The sequence below is a fragment of the Muntiacus reevesi genome, chromosome 20 (genome assembly GCF_963930625.1).
Source record: "Muntiacus reevesi chromosome 20, mMunRee1.1, whole genome shotgun sequence".
In the NCBI taxonomy this organism is placed as follows: domain Eukaryota; kingdom Metazoa; phylum Chordata; class Mammalia; order Artiodactyla; family Cervidae; genus Muntiacus; species Muntiacus reevesi.
The window spans coordinates 22,620,414-22,644,243 of NC_089268.1; the positions used below are offsets into that span (position 1 = coordinate 22,620,414).

General features: G+C 39.1%; 1 protein-coding gene across 1 annotated transcript in view; it reads right to left on the reverse strand.

The window, feature by feature from the left end:
- PTCHD4 (patched domain containing 4) overlaps positions 1-23,830 on the reverse strand; it is a 203,588-nt gene that overhangs the window by 139,234 nt on the left and 40,524 nt on the right. The window contains exon 2 of the mRNA XM_065912127.1: positions 9,333-9,813. Within this exon, the coding sequence (XP_065768199.1) occupies positions 9,333-9,813 (481 nt within the window). The remainder of the gene's footprint in view (positions 1-9,332; positions 9,814-23,830) is intronic.

Genomic DNA, 23,830 nt, shown 5'->3' on the forward strand with positions numbered 1-23,830 from the left:
CAGGTCTTTGGACTCCAAGCTTCTAAACATAGAGATAGTTTCACATCATTGGCCAACCTTTTCCCAAGGGGATAATTATCACCAAGAGCAGGATGGCTGCAACAGACATGGCTGAAAAAGAGCTCCAATGAGAAAGCTTCAAGAATGGGGTTATTGTGGGAAAGCCTTTGACGGGTTTAATGACCCTGAGTAAATTAGGTCCTGGGGCAAAACCAGCTTATTGAGAAACACTTCAAAACGTAATACAATTGTTAAAAAAAACTTTGGTCAACTATCAAACCTTAGAGTATTCATTATGTGTTAAACATTGTACTGGTTCAAACTGAGGAAAATAAAAGTGCCCAAGAAGTAACGCATTATATCCCTGGTAATACTTTCTGCTTCCTATATCCAGATCCTATCTCCAGAAGAATCAAGAAGAGAAGCTACCTATGCTTTTAATGAGTTTTCCCAATTGCCTCCTCATTGATAAATCCTTACCTATCACCATGTAGGCTTAAGACATTAGTCCAAAGAAGTATTTAGACCGTGTTTTTTCTAAAAATTTTGACTCTGGCCCATATTAAGAAATACATTTTATATAATATCTAGTATACACATGTATACTAAATTATAGCAGAAATATGATGCAATAATACACTATGATGTGCAACATCTTTTGATCTTTCCCATCCCTTTCTACTCTCTTTTTTCTCATAAGTTACATATAAATGTGGATCATGATATGTTAAATTAGTTTAATGACTCTAATGGATCATAAGACTTCTCAGGTGGCGCAGTGGTAAAGAATCTTTCTGCCAATGCAGGAGCTGCAGGAGATGGGGGTTCAATCCCTGGGTTGGGAAGAGCCCCTGGAAGAGGAAATGGCAACCCATGAAAATATTCTTGCCTGGAAAATTCCATGTACAGAGAGCCTAATGGGCTGCAGTCCATGGAGTCACAAAGAGCCCAACAGGACTGAGCGACTGAGCATGTACACAATAGATCATAACCCATTTGAGAAATGCTAAGAAATCATCCATTCATTAATTCCCCATATATTTACTGAGAGCCTACCCAAGACCACGACTTAGCGACTGAACTGAACTGAACTGAACTACCCAAGACCAGCACTGTTTGAAGTATTTGGAAAACAGTAGTGAAGGGAACAAATGGAAATTTACATCCTTTGGGAGCTTACATTGTATTGCAGGGAGAACACGTAAAAATATAAAATACACTGTATGTTAGATAATGGTGAACTTTAAGGAGACAATTGAAGCAGAAGGGGGGATAGGAAGTACTATTGAGGCCCTTGTGGTTTTGAATAGCATGACCAGGAATGTCCCAACTAGAAAGGTGACATTTGTGTAAAGATCTGCAGGAGGTAAGGAAACATCTATGAGGAGCCTTCCAGGGAGAGGGGAGAGAGAGATAGGTTAGACCTGAGGTCAGAGGGGCAGCAGGTGCCGCATTTGTTGATCCTTGGAGATCCCGGAATACCCAAGTCTGTTAAATTTGGACCTTTGAACATCTAATGTCTTTAATCTAGCATTTGTCTTCCAATTCCAGATGGTCAAATCATAGCCATTTTCATTAGCAATAATCTCATCTCAAAACCTTTGTCACAAGCAGCTCTAGAATCTGCCTCTATCTCTCACTCCCATCATGACTGTCCGGTGACTGCATTTCCCCAAGATGGCCACAACAGTAGGTCCCACGCCACACGCTCTTCTGCAATGTAACTTTGCCACCCTCTCAATTCTCTGCCACTGTCTCAATAAGTGGGGTTCCAGTGCCCTCCTCTGGGACCAATACTCAGGCAGTAGAACAGGACTGATATGATGCTATGTGACGCCTATGTCTAGGCCAGCCCTAGGACTTTTGTCTCGCTCTTGTGCAACACTTTTCCTTGGAGCCCTGAACCACCATATAAGAAGTCTGACTACCCTGGGATCACCCTGCTGGAGAGGTCCCATTTAGATGCTGTGTTCAACGATCCCATCTGAGATTCTCCTTCAGAAATCCCAGACTTGTTACCAGCCCTGTGAGCAAAGAACCTGTATTGAAAACTGTTGTTCTAGCCTCAGCTATTCCAGATCTCAGATATTCAAATCACTTTTAGCTGAGGCTCTACACAGTTTAGAGGTGGGGAGGAGCTCATCTCATTGCACTGTTTCCAAATTACTGACGCACGGACTCCATGAGCGTAACATAATGGTTACTGTTTTATACTGCCCAGTTTTGTGGTGTTTACGTGCGCTTGTGCTAAGCTGCTTCAGTCGTGTCTGACTCTTTGTGACCCTATGGGCTATAGCCTGCCAGGCTCCTCTGTCCATGAGGATTCTCCAGGCAAGAATACAGGAGTGGGTAGCCATACCCTCCTCTAGGGGATCTTTCCAACCCAGGGATCGAACCTGTGTCTCTTATGTCTCCTGCATTGACAGGCAGGTTCTTTACCTCTAGTATCACCTGGGAAGTCCCCTTGTGGTGTTTACTACATAGCAATAGATAAGCAGAACAGACTCTAACCTAAGGTAGTTCTCTGACCCCACAAAGAATCATACTGATTTGATGCTGCCAGTGTTTTGCCATGATGCTATGGCAGAGTAAATCCTCATTACCTTTATTGTTTGGCTTGGTTTATGTGGAAGAGACATTTGGTGCTCTTAAAATAATCCATTTGCTCTCCTACATTTTCTTTCCTCCCCGGCAGTCGGTTTATGGCCATGTATCTAGTTCTGGACCAACAGAATGTGATAAGAAGTAATTAAATCACTTCACAGACATGGTAGTTCTAAGTAGGTGTGATTTCTCTAATTATTCTCTCTTGTGTATTCTCTCTTGCGCTGGAACACAAACTCTGAGAAGTCAAGATGTTGACTTCCCTGAATCTCTGTTGGAAAAGAGTTGCCAAAGAGAGCTTCCTAACCCACACCAAACTGTGATAGGAGCAAGAAATTGATCTTTGTTCTGTTAAGCTAATGGATTCAACACATTTTTTGTTATTGCAACATGGTCTAGCTGATCTAACTATTACAATTTTCATGATCTGTCATTATAGTCATTCTTTTACATACACTATAAACTCTGTCTCTGTGTTTTGTTTTTTTTCTGGGAGTTTCTATCAAATTAAATTCAACTCAATGCCTACTCAACTCCTCCCAAAAGCAGCTATATATGGTTGGAGGAAAGTACTGACTCAGCAACCTCTCTGATTGATTTTTTTTTTTTTTAATTCATGCACAGTAATTTCAAGGGGTCCCTTGAGCTTCCTAGCTTGTTCCCCTAAATTTTCTTCTTTAATTCATTCTCCAGTTTTCTGAAGTGACGCTTCAAAATGCCTTTACTTTCCTCACATTAATGCCTCCTTCCCCAAATTTATTCTCAGCTGATGACTTGCTTCCTCTTTTACTGACAAAGTTGAAGCCACAGAAGAGAATTTCCACCCCCGCATGTACCAATCTGTCTGAATCTGTCCATATATTTTACCTTCCCTTTTCTTAACTGTAGATGAGCTGTCTAGGCTCTTATATAAAGTCAACGACTAGTTGTGCTCTGAATCTCATCCTATCTCTTCTACTCACTGACATTGCTTCTGCCATCTCTTCTCTCCGCTTTACTATAAAGCTGTTTCTACTGCAGGTCAACAGCACACAATCATTATTTCCTTTTAGGGCAAAATCCCTTGGAAGGATTAGCTTTACTCACTGTCTTCACTTTCTATCTTCCCAGCTTTGTTGAATCTCTTTAAATTACCCCCAGCTCTCCTCTAAAGCAACTCTTGTCAAATCACCAATAACCTTCAAGTTTCTAAATCAAATGACCAGTTCTCACTAGACACAATTTCATAACAGCTATTGGAGCAGTTGATCTCTTGCACCTTCATGAAATATCTTCTTGACTTGGCTGCTAGGAGTCTATTCTCTCTTGATTCTCTTTGTAGCTCACTTGATAGTCTGATCCTTTTTTATGTTCTTTTCTGAATTATCTTCATTTGCCCAGTCTACAAGCATTGGAAGACTCCCGGGCTTGATTCTTAGATTTCTTTTACTTTTCATCAATATTTATCCTTCCAGTTGATCTTATCAGATTCAATGGCTTTTGTTATTAGCTATGTTATGATGAATCCAAAGTTTATATTTTCTGCTCCAGCTGAAGAGATTTTACTTTTGAACTTGATCTGTATACTGTCTTATATAGCCAATCCCACATTTTCCTACTTGGATACTTAAGAGGCATCTAACTTAGTAGATAGAGAGCTAAATTCTTATATTTTCCCCCACAATGTATTCCTCCCACGATCCCCCTATGACAGTAAATGACAACTGCTTTCACTTAATTATTCAGTCCTCAAAGCTTGGGGTCATCTGTGACTCCTCTTTCTCTTACATACCATATCCAGTCTGTCAGCAAATCCTGTCAATTCTATTTTCCAGAATCTATCCTGAGTCTAATCCCTTTTTACCACTGTCACTGCTTCCGTGCTATTTCAAGTCACCATTATAGCCCATGAAGACTTTGCAATAACCTCTTACGTATGTATGAGGTATAACCCATAACCATTCTTGCTCCATTGAGACTCATTTCCATAAAATGTAAGTCAGATCACACTCTCATCTCAAAATGCTTCAGATAGCTTAGCATCTTAAGTTTTAAGTTCTCAGTGCCCTATATGGCATGGCTCCATGCTACTTTGCATAAAACTCAAGACAGGTGCCCACTCTGCTCCAGCCACATGCTCTTTCATACTTTTCCTTAACTTCACCAGGTAAGGTCTATTTTAGATCCTTTGCATGGATAGTTTTCTCTGTTAGAGACACTCTTTTATCAGTATATGGCTCCTACTTCATTTTATTTAGCTTTCTGTTTCAATTTCACTTGTTTAAAAAGGCTTTTCTCTGTCCATCTATGCTCTTTATCTCTTACCCTGTTTTACGACTATACTTTATGTTACTTATCAATAATATAACAGTTTATATTTATATTTATTTGTTTATTGCCCCGCATCTTGCCTTAGCAGGCTTAGAATGTAGGATCCATTTGGGTGACAACTTGATCAGATCTGTTCAATACCTTTTACTCTAGGACATGATAGGTGCTCAACAAATATTTGAATGAATTCAAATGAATATGGAACTCAATTTTGGATAATGAATGAAAAAGTCTTCTATCTGAAAACCCTGGGTTCACCTGACCCCCCAAAAAAACAAAAAAAACACAAGTCATCTGCACATGTCCAGTAGAATCAAACTGACTAAAGTTAAGACTCTTGGCATATAAAACAAGCTCAGGATGGACAGCAAAAATAATAGTGAACCAAGGCTCTTAATGTCCTTGGCAGCTATCCACAGAAGATCAGCAAGAGATACAGCAGGAGCCAGCTTGGCGTCTGTGTGTGATATTAGCCCATATTTCTCCTTCCAGAAAGAGGAAACCCATCCACATAAAGCAAATGAGGTGAAAAAAAAGCTGACAATGAGCTATAAATTAAATTAGTGGCATTCTCATTGGTTTATGCTTGTGCAGAGAAAGGACATTAGGCTGGAGCTAAAAGGGGTCATTTTAGGCATTTTTAAAGAAATTAAGTCTGGATTTCTCTCTCTGAAATCTTTTCTAGAAAGAATACAAATGCTTATTTTTAACTTCTTTCCATACCTAAATCTTGCATGTACAACTTCACAAATGTGTATTTACTTACAGGGCACACGCATGTGCTAAGCTGCTTCAGTCGTGTCTCTTTGCAACCACATGGACCGTAGCCCCCCAGGCTCCTCTGTCCATGGGATTCTCCAGGTAAGAATACTGGAGTGGGTTGCCATGCCTTCCTCCAGGGGATCTTCCCCACCCAAGGATGGAACCTGCATCTCTTATGTCTCCTGAACTGGCAGGCAGGTTCTTTATCACTAGCACCACCTGGGAAACCCTACTAATGTGGACACCAGGACAAAATATGAAAATTGGTACAGGCTTAAAAAATACAGGATACAGAAGTATTGTACATAAGCTTCTGAAATGACATTGGGGACATTAAGTGGATGAATAGTCAGAAAAAAGAACACGAAGATGAAGTATAAAAGGAAGACAGGCAGTCGAAAATAAAATGGTTGAAGTGTAGAACACCTCAGTGACATACTCAGCTTTAAGGATAAGTTCTAATGAGGATGAATGGCTTGAATCCTAGAGCGTAAAAGAGCAAATATTCACAACCTTAAAGAAATCTGTGAAGGAACCCAGAAATAGAGGCTTATAAAAAGAGCTGGGAGCTGGGCTTCTTTCCCTTATATTCAACTAACATTGGATTGTGCAGTTTTGACACCATGTAAACTAATTCATCAAAGGACTACTATTAAACAATGCTGTGTGTACCACCAGTAGGTACATATCTGCCAGACTCAGCTTATGGATGCTTGACATAACATACATCTCACCACTGTCACCAAGATGCGCTTTGTGGATCTGAGGCTCTGTGTGCAAGGCTGTGATTTTTCTATCCTAAAGTCCCCTTCCATCTCTTTCTCTCTCTCTTTCTTTCACACACACACACACACCCCCACACACACGTGCACGTGCAAGTCAACAAAGCAGAATGGAGATAAGAAGTCTGAGGATGATACATACCTTCAAGATTTTTTACAAAAGAATGAAAAAAAACTTCAATTGAGAAATTAAATGAATAATATTATGGGATCTTCAACATTTATGACTGAAGAGTCCAAATCCTTCATTTCATAGATGAAGAACTGGGACAAAGGAATTATACATAACTTGCCCAACAAAACATACAAAGTTAGTGAAAAAGCTGGGATGGAAAGTCAGATGTCCAAGCTCTGTGGCATGTCCTTTTCATTTCACTAGATTTCCATCTTGGCATCTTTACTATTAATATTAGGATCCATTTACAAGCAAAACAAGACACAACAAAACCAACAGCTCCTTGAGGGAGTAAATATCTTCAATAATATGTTTATGGATCTACTGGTGCCATGTTTTCAGAACATAGCAGAAAATTTCCTTTAAGAATATTTTAAGAACTTGAACTACAGAAATACTGAAGAGGAACCATTCACCGGGCTTCTGGAGTCTGTAGCAATCCAATCCAGGGCTGATTTGTGGTTATAAAGATGACCGAGAGAGAAGAAAATGAGAAAGGTGTGGGTTTTAGGTTTTGAACATTTTCCTCACTGTGGCTTTCAGTGTTCTTATTCTTTCTTTAAGGAATGAAAACACCACTCTGATTTTGTGTCTGAATGTAGGATACAACTCAGCACCACTAAGGACAATTTTTCTCCTTATTTATATAAAATATGTAATTGCATACTTTATAGAATTTTCCTGATAAATCTTTCCACTACCTAATTAGATTGCCACCAGTTTTAGAAAAAGCCTTCTCAGCTCTAAGGTGTCTAATTTGTCCATCTTGAATGATTCATGTTTCATTTATGAATCATGTTGCATGATGTATAAGAATCCTGTATTAAGTTCAAACACTGAGCTCCCAAACATAACAAGTATAAATGGTTCAAATCTAGACCTATCCTTGTCACTGGTGGAAAAAAATTTCATATATTCCTTCAGGAAATAGAAAAATTCCTTTTGTTAACAAGATGAACACAGATTTAAAGATGATACACAGAATGCAAGAAAGACTTTCAATTTCTTGAAGCCATGGACTGCTTCCTATTCATCATTGAATACACTGCACTTAACACTACTGGTTAAAAACTAACACGATAATTCTTACTGAGTGTCTACTCTGCTACTCTGTACTAATACCTTTAGGATATTCTATTATGTTCAGAAAACAATTCTTTGACTTATTTTTTATCCTCATTACTTTATTCAATCATTAGCCTCATTTTTAAACTGATAATCAAAGCTTTATTACTATTATAATTATCAGTATTATTATTATTTAGTTTTAAGTAGGAATTCTATTGTACCACGGTGGTCAAATTGGAACTGACTTTTTGTTTATCCTCTTCTTACACAAGAGGAAACTGAGAAGGCAATGAGCTAACAGGGCTGCAGTGAAGATGTGTTTCCAGATAAATCAGCTTTGCAGGGCTGTTTTCAACAATGTTCGTTTCAGTCAATAAGAAAAGAGTCCATATCACCTTGAAGACTTAAACCACACACCTACATCTTTGTTACTTAATGATGAAACTATAATTTAGGGCTGATGTTAAGCCAGGAAGTGCAAAGCAATCATTTTATAGCTGAAAACTCTCCTGTGAATATTGGTTCACCATCTAGAGACCATTTTCACAGCTTATCCTTTGCTTTATGTAGGGAATTGTATCACAAGGGACAGATCTCTTCTGCAGTACCACAATATCACCATTATCATCTCTATTCTGATAAACTCCATCAATCTTGTTGATGAACCATCACTCAGTTTTCTTTCAGACTTGATAGTCTCTGCAAGAAACACACACACATGCACATTTCACTTTCTACACTGTTTATGTTTGTCTGGGGAAAACACATAAGAAGGAATAACCTTGACTGAGGCTACTCATGAATTGTTTTCACCCAGGTATCAAAAAATTAGAGGACTCATCTTTAAGTGGGTTTCCCAAATGGTGCTAGTGGTAAAGAATCTGCCTGCCAGAGCAGGAGATTTAAGAGACATGGGTTTGATCCCTGGATTGGGAAGATCCCCTAGAGGAGGGCATGTCAACACACTCCAGTATTCTGGCCTGGAGAATCCCATGGGCAATCCCAGACTCCTGGCAGGCTACAGTTCATGGCGTCACAGAGGGTCAGACACAACTGAAGCGACTTAGCATAACACAGCACATCTTTAAGTGGTTGCAGGAAAATTTTAAATAGAGGTGGGGAAATTGAGTATATTTTTGCAAAATATTTGAAATGAATTAATAGACAAAGTTCATGAAGAAGTTTTTTGAGATTAGAACTTATTGGTGGCTCTCAGAATTTTCATGCCATGATATCCCCTCTTCACCACCATTAATTTGAGGATTCAAGACAAGTATGAACCATAAAGTTTTATGTGAAGCAGATCTGGGATCTCTTTAAATTTGCACCCCATGATCTTCATCCTATAATCTTTGAAGAAGTTGAGTAGAGAATTCCAGTAGTGTGTACTTAAAAAAAATAACATTGAACAGCATTAAAGTCCCTGGCATAAAGGGGAAGATGGCTTGGTCAGTCTACAATTGACTGAAAAAGGACTAAAGGAAAACAGACACCACCCTGAGTCAAATTTCACATCATCACACAGATATACCAATGCAAAAATAAAGCAGATTTCCACCTGAGAATTCAAGAAAAGTTCTACCTTGCCCCACACTGGTAAGAAGCCAATTACCACAAGGATGAATAGTTACCCATGGCGAAGAATGGGATTCCCAGCAGGGTGGAATTGTACTTTCCGTCGGTGATGAAGAAGATCCCAGCTGCAGTGATGATGGAGATGCACACGGTGAGCACCCCCAGGAGGCCCAGGAAGGGCTTGCCACGCAAACAGTCCTTCATGGAGCTGGAGAGGGTGGCTGTGGTCAGGATCAGCATGAGGCTCACTAGGACCTTGCTCTTGGCCAGGATGCTGGTCTTATGAAAGTCTCTCCAGAGACTAAAGGATGCTAATGAGTAGAGCTGGAGGTCCTGGTGCTCCTCCTGGAGCTTCCGCATAAGTTTACAGAACTCATTCTCCCACTTCTCCCCTATGAGGTCTTGAATGGCAGAGCCATAGGTCTGGAGGTAGTAGGTGATTTGAATGGCTCTGGCTGACTTGACCCGCTGGTCCTTGCTGTTTGGAACTTCCACTACCCCGCCCAGCTGGTGTCCAATAAAACTGTTCCTCCCATCCTTAAAAACAGAAAGAGGGGAGACTGAAGTTACTAGGGGGATGCAAATTCCAGAGAACAGATTCTTACTCTAAGTGAAAGGGAACAAAAGGCAGAGGTAGGCTCTAGCAGTTGTGGAACTGATGCGGGTGGTGTGGCATGTGATGAGTTTATATTCAACCTTTTGGAGCTCCATGAGATACCATGCAAGATGACTGGGATTAGAAAGGATGCAAAGAGTATCATGAAGTTATACAAGACTCGCCGCATGCATAGGAAAATGTATATACAGATTATGTTGATCTCATCCATAACCTCATTCTTACCATTTCCTTTTGTAATAATCAATTGTAACAACTTTTATGCATGATCAAGTTTAATTATTCAGTTTTGGCCAAAAGTGAAGCATGGCATGAAGTTAACAATCTTTAAAAAATTATAATAGTAATGTATTTTAAAAATATATGCTAAACTTTCTAAGGCTAACACACGCATCTACATTAATGCACACACCCACATTAACACACACACATACACTAACACAGCCAAGCGTTACAAGCATCCCTCCTTGTTTATATTTTGGGGGTACAGCTGTGTACTGCAGAACAAGTAGAAGAAAATACTGCTTTTTAACAAATAACTTAATAGCATTGAAATGTTTACTAACTATGATGTGAGCATTTGTTCACTCATTACAACCTAACACACCACTTGTACATTGACCAGAAAACACAGTGGACAGACCCTCCAGATGAGATGGATAAGACTTCAGGTGGGATTGTCAAAAGTCATTTCAGAATTTCACATGAAGTAGAGTGGACAAAATCAAGAGTGAAGTGAAAGTCACTCAGTTATGTCCGACCTATACAGTCCATGGAATTCTCCAGGTCAGAATACTGGAGTGGGTGACCTTTCCTTTCTCCAGGGGATCTTCCCAACCCAAGGATCAAACCCAGGTCTCCTGCACTGCAGGCAGATTCTTTACTAGCTGAGCCACAAGGCAAGCCCACCAAAAGAGTAGAGTATTCAAAAGGTGGACACTGAGTTGCTTAGCCAGATTCACAGCCATTAATTCTCAACCAGTGTGTTGTACATTCAGAAAGAAATCCCAGACAGCCATCATCAAATATTAATTAATTTTGCCACAACTGTCATGTACTTTCATGGCTGTGGTTGTTAGATGGAATATCGGACCCAGTGGCAGGTTGCAGAATGGATTCTGGTTCTGAAAATGTGCATCAGGTCCTGGAGGAGACACAGGTACAAAGGTGAATTTATGTCATGAATAGATTGTGCACTTGCTCCATCAGGCAAGACGTTTATCTTGTGAAGATATAAAGGTGTAGAGTCAGAACAGGAAATAGAAAGGCAGTAGATAAGGGCCACAAATCCAACTCTGTGGTCACCACTGCTATTTTCACAGGGCTGTGAGGCGCTGTGTACTCAAGGGACATTATTGTGGACTTGTTAGATCAGATACTTATATCTGAAGTATTTGTTTATATACCAAAGCAGCCCTAGAACTTGAGAATGTGTTGAAACACAAAATACTTGAGAAATTTACAGAGAGTACAAATATTATTATGCAGGTCAAGAAGCAACAGTTAGAATCTGACATGGAACAATGGACTGGTTCAAAACTGGGAAAGGAACGCATCAAGGCTGTATATTGTCACCCTGCTTATTCATCTTATATGCAGAGTACATCATGCAAAATGCTGGGCTGGATGAAGCTCAAGCTGGAATCAAGATTGCTGAGAGAAATATCAATAACATCAGATATGCAGATGACACCACCTTAATAGCAGAAAGTGAAGAGGAACTAAAGAGCCTCTTGATGAAGGTGAAAGAGGAGAGTGAAAAAATTAGCTTAAAACTCAACATTCAAAAAACTAAGATCATGGCATTCAGTTCCATCACCTCACGGGAAATAGCTGGAGAAACAATGGAAACAGTGACAGACTTTATGTAATTGGGCTCCAAAATCATTGTGGATGGTGGATGTAGCCACAAATTAAAAGACACTTGCTCCTTGGAAGAAAAACCATGACAAACCTAGACAGCATATTAAAAAGTAGAGACATCACTTTGCCAACAGTCAAAGCTATGGTTTTTCCAGTAGTCATATAAGGATGTGAGAGTTAGACCATAAAGAAGTCTGAGTGCCGAAGAACTGATGCTTTTGAACTGTGGTGTTGGAGAAGACTCTTGAGAGTACCTTGGACTGCAAGGAGATCAAATCAGTCAATCCTAAACGAAATCAACCCTGAACATTCATTAGAAGGGCTGATGCTGAAACTGAAGCTCCAATATTTCGGCCACGTGATATGAAGAGCCGATTCACTGGAAAAGACCCTGATGCTGGGAAAGACTGAGGGCAGGAGGAGAAGACAACAACAGAGGATGAGATGGTTGGATGGCATCATGGATTCAATGGACATGAATTTGAGCAAACTCCAGGAGATAGTGAAGGAAGGGGAAGCCTGGTGTGCTGCAGTCCATGGGGTTGCAAAGAGTTGGACACAACTGAGACAGAACAGCAACAAATATTATTAGTAAAGATCACCAAGAATTGTAAGAAAAATTTTATAGTCACTCCATATACCCATTTCCTCCAAACATTTGAAATAAAAACAGTCTATGTCTGTCTCTATTTCTGCTTTGCAAATAAGATCACCTATACCATTTTTTGACTCGATGGACATGAGTTTGTGTAAACTCCGGGAGTTGGTGATGGACAGGGAGGCCTGGCGTGCTGCGATTCCTGGGGTCGCAAAGAGTCGGACACGACTGAGTGACTGAACTGAACTGAACTGATACCATTTTTCTAGATTCCACATATATACATTAATATACAGTATTTTTCTCAGTCTGACTTACTTCACTATAACATATGGATACCAAAGGGGATGGGTGTGAGAGGAATTGAGAGATTTGGATTGACATATAAACACTATAGATCATATATATAAAATAGATAACTAATGAAAGAATACAGTATAGCACAGGAAACTTAACTTAATGAACAACAGACACCTGAATGGGAAGGAAGTTCAAAATGAAGTGGATATATGCATATGTATGACTGATTCACTTTGCTATACAGTAGAAACTAACACAACATTGTCAAGCAACTATACTCCAATAAAAATTAATAAAAAAAACAATTTTTTTATTTAACTCAACCTAACTCTAAATGAACAATGTATTGCTAAATAGAGTTGTGAAAGTATTTCCCCTTCATTTCACATTATTTCCCACTCTCTATGGCATCTCTGCAATGTCCCCATCTTTTTTCCATGTAAATCAAACTGAAATTCTGGCTGTAGGTTCCCAATGCTCTGTCTTTCGTAAACTCTCTGGAGTCCTTCAATGAGCTGCAGGTGGAAAGGTGGGCAGCATTGAGGGAGGAGGTGGGAAATCCTGCCCTGGCACTGAGAGGTTTTGCAAGGATGGCTTCTGTTTCCTTCAGTACAGGTCAATTTGCTCCTCTTTGGGGCTTATTTATTTTTGCTTTAAGCTTGGTATAGGTTTTAGCTCCGCCCTTGTTTCCACTTCTTTGAAATCCTGTCTGCGATGTTGACTTGTTCTTCAAATTATTTGAAAAAAAAATGTATTTTAAAGGCTTTATTTATTCACTTAAGAAAGTGCAGTTCTGTCTTTACTCATTTCTGTCATCAAAAAGATTTCTGAGGGATTGTTAGCAGCAGAACAAAGATTTATGTCTCCCTCGGGTCTCATTTGGAGATTATTCTGGATCAAAGAGGGTGCTGATAATTGTCTGGACAAAAGTCAAAATTTTGAAGAAGGCAAAATGCAGATTTTTAAATAGCTGGTCTATACCGGGTTTGGCTAGCTGCTCACTGCTTCTTTTAAAATTGTCTAATATCCATTAAAAAAAATGACTTCATAAAAGATATGCTTTCATCTCATTATATGTAAATGAATGTAACAAATTGAATGCATTTCTCTCTCTTAACCTGCTCTACTTCACACACTAGGATAAAATAAACAGTCTTTGCACATCCTTGAATCGAAAGCTCTATTGAATGAACCATCTTGTACAAACCATTGGCCCAATCAAATCTACTCAATACACTCCAGAAATACACTTCTGTACATTATTTGCAAGAGATAATTCTACTCTTTTGTGGTAGAAGAGTCAATTAGTTTCCCAACACATGAGTGCTTCTATGTAAGAGAAACAAAGAATGAATACAATAATTATTCTCTGGGCAGAACTTCCCTGGGTTTGTAAGGAGTCAGGTTGGATTCATGGAGGGAACATTTAATCATGTGACCTGGGCTGCAGTGTACATCTCCTAAAAACTGGATAAGAAATCCTTGGCTGGTTCATTTCCCCTTCTAAGTTTCAGTTTTCTCATCTATAAAAAGAGTGATATGAGTAAAAATGTTTGCATGATACTGAAAAACTTTTTCAGGTCTATCATGAATTGAACTAATATCATTAAGGGAAAGTGAAAGTAGTGAGCATTAGTCACTCAGTTGTGTCTGAGTCTTTGCGACCCCATGGACAGTAGCTTGCCCGGCTCCTCTGTCCATGGAAACTTCCAGGCAAGAATACTGGAGTGGGTTGCCATTCCCTTCTCCAGAGGATCTTCCTGACCCAAGGATAGAACCTGGGTCTCCTGAGTTGCAGTCAAACTCTTCATTTAGGTCTCTAATCCATATCCTTGGGTCCACTTCTGCTCTGTCTCAATGTATACTTCATATGGAAGCCAGAGCCTGCCTGGACAGTTCTAAATAAGCTCACATCATTTAGGCACCGAAAACCTGCTACTGGCTTCCGCTTGCACTGGGTGTAAAACAAGAGCCCCTTGCTAGGTCTGCCAGGCCCTGCGTGGCTTGCTGCTGGCTAAGCCCTCAGGCTTCCTCTCCTACTACTCTCCTGAACTAATTTTCAACTCATGGCCTTTGCACTACTCACCCCTCTGCCCGATGCTTCTATTCTTCTATGGCCCGGGCTTCTTCCTCACAGAGGGCTTAGCTTCAAAGGGACCCTTTGAACCACGTAATCTAAACTAGACACCTTCTTCCCAGCACTTAGTCCTACTGGCTTGGCCCAAAAGCTCATTCAGATTTTTCCAGATGTAACAGAAATATTTTGTCTTCTCCCTACTATTTCTACCTGAAACAATCTTATTTAATCATTTAGTTGCTCCTCCTCAGTTTCCTTCATTAGAATGCCTGGTTGTTGGAGCTGACACCATCCTATTTGCTGGTAATCTCTCTGAGCCAAAACAAAGCCTGATATATAATAAACACTTCATAATATTTGACTCAGTGATTCATGTTGAGTGTATTTAACTAATCACAGGTTATTTTTTAGAGGCTGCTTCTCTAAAAACAGGGAAAGTAAGAGATAGTATAAGTGTCTGAGATTAGTAGGCAGTCAGATATAGAGAGGTATAGCATATACAGAGAATAGAAGTTGGTAGAGAAGAAAACAAACTTTATCCTTGTTTCAATCTCTTTTATCTAGTGTGACCTTAGTCCAAAATATGTTTCCTCTTCTATTTTGCTCTGCACAAGCAAGCATGTGTCATAAGCTAGCGAACAGACAGGGGACTTGGGGAGTCCCTGGAAAAGGCATTTACTCACATCATGGGGCTGGATCATGGATTACATACATCATGGAACAGCAAATGATGTTTAAGGAACCAGAGTAAGTGATGGGATTTGAGATTAGACAAGAAAGCAGGCTCTCTTCTGTAAAGACCGTGAAAGCTTTATTAAAGGAGTTGGAGTTACTGTCTTGTAATAGGAAACCACTGGTGAACTCTAAGCAGGGGATGACATGATTTGCTTTCTGGAGTACTCTTTCACTGAACTGTGGGAAATGATTTAGGGAGTTGGGGTGACTCTAAACGAAGGAGGTCAGTTAGGAACTCCCTGCAGTATTTCAGTTTCTCGATGCAGCATGAAAAAAAAAATGTCTCTGGTAGGTGAATGGTTCCAAGGTGAATCAATAGAATTACAGGTCACGATGCTATCTCACAGCCAGGAAGCTCATCACATTATCACATTACCTCTCCAGGAGCAGCAATGCCAGAAAAAAAAAAACAAAAAAACACACTTCCATTCTTCCTGTCTTATTTTGTTTATGGTTACTACTTTGTAGCTTTTAAAATTACTCCTACCCAATCCACACCTCTGCAGTAGCAAATGAAATTAAACTCTTTAGAGACAAAATCAAAGAATAAATTCTCAAAGAAATACAAGAGGAAAGAGATGTTAAACTGTTGTGCAGAGAAACAAATTATTCAATGACACTTTGAAATTATAGGGGACCAAGTCTCATATCTGCTCAGTATACGTGCTAGGTTGATCTTAAGATACTTTCTGTACAGGATAATTTGGCAGCATAGCTTCTGTCCAGAACAACTGTACTTTTGATCTCATTGATTTTCAATAAGGTAGACACTGCAAGGATACTGGAAATTTTTAGATGGTCGATAGTCTTTAATTGCTGAAAAGAAAGACCACTATGTATGGTACAGATAGTGACATTTCTAAAAGAATGGTACATTTTGTTGTTCTTGTTGTTTGTTTAAGTAAGATTTCTTTCTTATATTTATTTCTTAACATATCTCTGTTTTATTCTCAATACTGATTATACACAAAAAGTAGGATAAAATAAAATCTTCAGTTATCTTGAATTTCTTCTCTAGAGCCTTATGTTTAGTAGAAACAAGCAAATAATGAGAAAGTAAGTTCCCACAAGGTACTTGGACTTTTTTAAAAAACGCCATTTTCAGAAGGAAGACTTTAAAGTGTTAAAATGCACTAATAAAGAATAAATTAAACTTCTTATGTGACCTTACTAAGCTTGAAATTACTAAGTGGTGTAAATTTTTAAATTTTTTTCAAAGAGGAAGGTTAAAAAAAGTAAGGTTTCGGTGTTGAAATAAAATGTGAGCTTTAGCCAATGAGAATGTAAAGTAAGTCTAACCAAACACTCTAGCATATTAATTTTTAACACATGTGGCAGACTCGGTTTCTAGATGCAAGCACTTTATTTGTGTTCTAGGTAACTCTCCAGCCACTCTCAGAGGAAGTGCTATTCTGGAGTAGCCTCAGGTCACCCCCTGGGACACGGGGACCTAGCAAGAGGAAGAAAAGTAGGGTGACACAGCTAAGTGGCATAGCCAGTCATCTGACTCTTGCTTTTAATGCCAGTGCTCATGTTCTTAACACATCTGCACATATGTTTGAATAATCTGTGAATATACTTGAATGAAAGGAAATACAAGGTAGCAGTTTGGTACACAGATTCAAGAGGCCACTATCTCACTTAAAGTTCCAATGTCATCACCATCAAGCTGTGGAAGTCTCCTGAGCTCTGGGCACATCAGCTTTATTATTGGCTAAAATGAGATTTATAAGGTATTATGAGGACCAGGTGTGTTAATATACATAAAACACTTAGAGTAGTAGTCAGAAAATGTTGGAAATTGTTAACATGGCATCAATTAAATATTTGAATGGGACTGTTTATTTACTTAGTCATCTAGCATTATTTCACTTTTCCCAGTAAATATCTGTGATGTGATAGAAAGAACACAGGGTCCAGGGCCCAGACTGGTTGTGAATTCCAAGTCTGCTGCTCTATAGGATGGTGACAGAGGACAGACTACTTGCCTTGTCTGAATGCCAACTATATCATCTCCAAAATAAAAGATTTGGCTTATATAATCTCTAAAGATTTCACTAGCTCTGTATTTAATGATTCATCCATGGTAAAGTTGTCAGATTCTACAAAGCAGGCTAGAGAAATCTGCCCTAAGGAAAAAAATAAATAAGAAGAAAGGAAAAACGCAAGATGACCCATGTTCATTTCCATAGAAACAAGAAGCTTTTTATCTTCTCTTAAATCTGAACCAAGTAGCTTTTTCTCCTCTTTGAGGAATTTCCAGAGAGAGTTTTTCTCAAATGGTAAAAAATCAAGACTGCCCCATTTTACCTAGATGGAAATCATCTCTCAGTAGCTCAGATGAATTCATTTATTTCTTAGATAGTAAAATTCATGTTTTCTTCAGATCTCTATGTCTTGAATATCATCCCCACTTATTCAGATAGTAAAATAAATACATTTAATTTCTCCTCAACTCAAACAAAATCTTTACACAAACGTGTAAGTAACATGTGGAAGTGGAGTTAATATCTACATTAAATGTGAAGCATGTAACAATGACCTTTTTATTTCTCTGTAAGTCATTAGTGACCCTATCCCCCACGTTTCCTTTAAAAGGATTCATTTAAATTTCATTTTAAATTAGTCTTTCACAAAATGAAATGACCACTCAGGGCAAGTATCCACTGTTAAAAGAGATTTAGTGCTGACACTGGTCTACACAAAAGAAGTTGGCTGTCACTCACGTCAGCGTTTGAGGAATGCAGAAAGCTCCCTTCCAGAGAAGGATTGAAAAGTCTGCTGTGATAGGCTTTCTTTTGGGCGAAGACTCTAGTTTATAACCATGTTTCCTGGGTGGCTCAGCTGTAAAGAATCTGCCGGCAGTGCAGGAGCCGAAGGAGACATGGGTTCAATCCCTGGGTCGGGAAGATTCCCTGGAGGAGGGCATGGCAACCCACTCCAGTATTCTTGCCTGAAGAATCCCTATGGACAGAGGAGCCTGACGGATAATAGTCCACAGGGTCACAAAGAGTCTAACACGACTAAAGCAACTTAGCACACATGCATGCATGCTTTGTAAGGAGTGTGATGTTAGCACCGTGAGAGGAACAGCAGATCAGATTAACAAACTGCAGAGGCAAACCTCAGTGTAGAGCCCAGGACATCCTCCCATAAAGGGGAAAGTTAGGGAAGATCAAAGTTGTAGGTACTGCAGGCAGTAGTGCGGTAAACTGATGGGGTACCAAGGACATGGCATAGGTGGAAACAGGTAAGAAGGGAAGTCATTCTTTCATTCCGGAAATATTCAGTGAGGACCTGCTCTATGAGAGCCAGCTACTGAGGACAGAATCATGAACACATACAATTTTTATCCTCAAAGATCTCATGGCTCTGGGGTGCAGTGGGAGATGGAGGAAGATAAGTAAGCAGGCAGGCATTTTATATATTATGATACTAATTAACACAAGGTGTTAACACAAGGTGTTAAGGTACCATTAGATGGAATCACTAGCCTAGCGAGGACTAAGAAGACTTCCCAAAGAAGGTGGCCTCTTAGCCGAGACCTGAAACACGAGTAACAATTCCCCAAGTGAAGATGAGGGATTTGGTTGGTGGACATGGGGAGGTGTGGTCTTCTAGGCAGAGGGACCACCATGTGCAAAGGCCTAGAGAGGAGAGTAAGATACTGCATTATTGGCAATTTGATAATGACCAGAATATACAGTGGCGGGGCAAGAAAGGGTGATGCAGAGATGCGTACAGGTAGTGAGTATGGAGATTCGCTTATTCAAAAGTTCTCTTTAACTGCAATGTGAAAAATGAACTTTATGCATGACCTTAAGGAAGGAGATGGACACTAGAGAGGGTCCATGGGACCATTTTTTTGTTTTTTGCCTTCCTCACAGCTCTATCGAATCCAAACTTATCTAACTGATCAAATGAGCATCAAAAAAAGATTTTTCAGATTTTATGGCATGCACATTGTCTGAAAATAAATTTTCCCCATACCCAGGTCCTTTTCCCAAAGAACAACTCATTTTGGAGTGCTGAGGGATTCTTGGAGGAAAGCTTACTTTCTAGAGGTGAAGGGGTTGCTGAAAGGGATCTACTTATTTTAATGATTTCCATAAATCTAATGAATTAAAACAAGACATGTTTTGAGTGCTTAGGAAGGCACGTGTAGAAAGCAAAACAAGGACAAATAATTGGAAAATAAAGTATCCTCCTTAGAAGAGTTTATGTTGTTGTTATGAAAACAAAGCCCATTAGGATGGTAACAAAATAAAACTGCATACAACATTAGAATTCAGGAGACATCCATTGAAGAATCAAGGTAACTGCTGAGGGCTGCAAAATGATGCACACAGAGCATGAACTCAACCATGTAAAACTAGATATGCACATATCATTATTCAAAGGAAATTATCAAAATTTTAATATTGGCTCTTATCTGGTATAAAATTATAGTTCATGTCTACCTCCTTGGCTAATAATGCTATTTTTTTTTAAATTATGCTATTTTATATTATCCTTTTAAAAACCTATTGACTCACCCACAAAAAGAATAAAAATAAGCACGTGAAGGGAACTGAATAAAGGGTAGATGGGAGTGAGAGGGATAAACTAGGTAAGATTTCAAATTTCACTCAAACAGGGAGTGGGAGAGGAGGAAGGCCAAGAATCAAGAGTCCTTTAGTCCCAGATTCAAGTTCTAAACTTGAATTCAAGTTCTAAGCTTCTAAGGAAACGAGGTATGGTGGTTCATTCATTCTCATGAAGGACTGTGGTTCTGCCCACTGAGACGGAAGGAATGATGGTATTCGGCTTAGAGTAACAGCAGATTCCTGGCTTCTAAGGGTAGAGGACAGCACTAACATTCACTTAGCTCTCAAGCTGATCTGACCTTGCCTTTGGCTAAATGATGTTTTCAGAGAAAAGACCATGAGGACCTTGGTAGCTCAATATAATTTTCCTTGTATTGAACTTGAGTTCAGAAATGGTCCTTATGAGGTTCTCTTTAATTTTTGTCTTTGTACCTTTCCTTCCCATGCATTTTTCTTTCATCTGAAAACAAACCCAAATTATTTGACCAATCAAATTAAAAATATTTTTGGAGGATTTGATACACATAAAACATCAAGCTAAGCAAAAGCTGATTTCTTTTTCTTAAATTATTCAGATAACTGTAATGATAGAGGTCTTCACTATCAGATTGATTAAAACTTCCAGGAGACAGGCCATTTGATTTAGGCAGTTTGAAAACAATGTTGCCACTTATGGGTTCCATTTTACTAATTTCTATTTTCCTTTGTTTTCCAAGGTTGTATAAAATTTTCATTCAAAGGGCCTCTTCCGATAATTAATATGCATTGTTTTTTTTTTCCATTGTTGTTTATCACTCCAATTAGATTTCCAAATTCACTGAGGATAGGAAATGAAGGTAGGACCTTTTTCCAGCTAAAGGAAATTAATTTGGGGCCCATATCTCAACAAAATGTAGAGAAACTGACATACTAAGAAAGAAGAAACCAGTGGAGTAGCCTTTATTTGCAGCTGCGGGTGAGGTTACCTGTGTCTTAATCTTTTAATAAAATGAAGGTGCACCTTTGTATCTCACTGAAGATGAATCAGATCTTTTTTTTTTTTTTTCAAGTATTATGTTTTAGTAGGAGGATAATGGTTTTACACTATGGTGTTAGTTGCTGCTGCACAACGACGTGAATCAGCTGTAAGTATGCATATATTCCCTTCCTCTTGAGCCTCCCTTCTCTGGCCCCCATCCGACCACTCTGGGTCATCACAGAGCTATGTTATTCAGCGGCTTCCCACTAGCTATCTGTTTTCTATAATGGCAGTATACATATTGGAGAAGTAAATGGCAACCCACTCCGCTATTCCTGCCTGGGGAGTCCCAAGGACAGAGGAGACTGGCGGGCCAAAGTCTATGGGGTCGAAAAGGAGTTGGACGTGACTTAGCAACTAAACAACAAAGTGTATATATGTCAACGCTCCTCTCAATTCCTCCCACCCTTTCTTTCCCGGGCTATATCCACAAGTCCATTCTCTATATCTGCATCTCTATTCCTGCTCTGCAAATAGGTTCATCAGGACCATTTTTCTAGATTCCCTATATATATGTTATTATACTATATTTGTTTTTCTCTTTTTGACTTGTCCTGAAGATGAATCAGACCTTAACACAGTATCTCATGGTCTTGTATCAACATCCTCCCTCCTGATCCCACCTCCTTTCTCCCTACCCCTCCTATCTCTCTCTTTCTCCGGCGTGCTCTCTATTTTTCTCATTCTCAGTTCCTTCCGCTCTGACCTTTCCCCCTCCTTTTGCTCCTCTTCCCCTCCCAGCTCTGTCCTTCCTTTATTTGAAAGACAACTACCACAAAGCCACAGCGAGGAATAATTATTGAACTATGTCAGTAAAATGCCAGATAAAGAATACAACGCTTGCTTAAGTCCATTTTATCTTCCCTAAATTACCTTTTCTTTTTAATCTCTGAAAGGACAGACATGCTTTGGAAGTATTGTGTGTGATATACATTCTAATGAGATCCATGCAATTGCTCTTTACCACTACCAACCTATTCAGTCTCAAAGATATTAAAATAATTGAAAGCCTTTTGATAAACCCAAGAAAGTATATATTCTCCTAGCTCACAGCTCCATGAGGGAGCTCAATATTACTTCTAGGAGATGAGGGTGTCATGAGGAGATGAGGCTGCCATGACTGACTTTGCAACTATGTTAACATTTTCCAAGTTGATGGGACATATTTTAGTCAAATATATGGGCTATACTCCTGGATGTTTAACAGAGGAGCCTCTGGCTGTCTTGGGAGATAAACTTTTAAAAATTAATTAAAACTTTTGGGATTTCCCTGGACTGTCCAGTGGTTAAGCCTCCATGCTTCCAATCTAGGAGGTGAGGGTTTGATCCCTGGTCGGGAAATAAGATCCCACACGCTGCGTGGCATAGCCACAAGGTAAAAATAGCAAATAATAAAAATAAAAATTAATTAAAACTTTGAAAACACTTGAATGAAAAATTAACTCAAAAGTAAAGTGCCCGCTTTTTTTTCCTGGATAACTTAACTTCCAAGAAAAGATTATCCAAAAATCTTTAAAGGTTTATAAAATAAATTTCTGCTTTAATTTTTCTGGTGGTTTGTTGCCTTTCTGGTTGTTTTCGTTTAAGGCTAATTAAAGTTTGTTGGCATTCCATTTATAAATGCTTGTCTGATGTAGGAAAAAATGACTCATAAAGTTCAGAGTGTTAAGCATGGGAGTAAGTCAGAAGCACTTAAGTTATGTCTAATGACAGCAGACTTTAGTTTTAGTAAGGCAGATAAAACTCAGTAATTTATTATTTAAACAAGAGCAATTCATGGAACACTTATAGGTGTGTGTTTTTAGTCTTATACCTATATGAGGCTTTTTAATTAATAATAACACAAACTAGAGTCCTTAATTTGATTGCATATCCCTTTTGGCTTGGATCACATGGTAACCTGAGTAAGTTAAGTGGTAGAAAGTTATGATGGGTAAATAAGAATGTATAATGCTAGAAGGTATGACAATTGATTTACTTAGATTTTAGGCAACAGGGAAAAATATGAAGACAGACAGTCTCATTATAATGAAAGTAATCATCACTGTAAATTTACTATTCAAAATTAGGCCAATTTTAAGTGAGCCAACCCACACTCCAGCCTTTGGGAGTTTAATTGCCTTCACTACATAAACATGATTGCTGTTTCTAGCCAGACATGAATCTCCCTCTTCGTTGTGTCACTTCTTAGGTCACCTAGCCCTATTTCACGGAGTCTGGAGACAAGGCTTCTAATCAAAATTGCAGTCCTCTTTCAGGTTGGTTTCAATATGCTTCTGGATTTTTCAAAATAGGGCCAAGTTTCAGCAGCCCAGCTTCTCATAAACTGACAATAATTTTTTTTTCCCCTTTAACAAATCACTACCTTCCTTTTCAAACTATAAACCTTTGGCAGAGAGAATTTTTTCCAAAGCTCTTAGTACAAAATGGACTGAGGTTCCCTCCTGTTCTTCAGAGGAAAGACTTATAGCACATATTACAGGTCATGGTTGCCTGGTTGCCGTGATGGTGATGGTGAAGCAAAAACCACTTCAGCATCAAGGGCCACAGGGCTGGAAAGAACGGCTTGACTTTAAAGTTTGAAGAACTTGGGTTTGAGTGCTGATTTAGCCACTTAGAACCTCTGTGACTTTTAGAAAGTTACTTAGGTTCTCTGAGCCTCTATCTTCAGTTATGAAATAGGACTGCCTAGCTCATAAGCTTTATTATGAGAAATGTTTTATGATATTGAAAGAGGGATGGCACCCTGTGTTTATTTTGT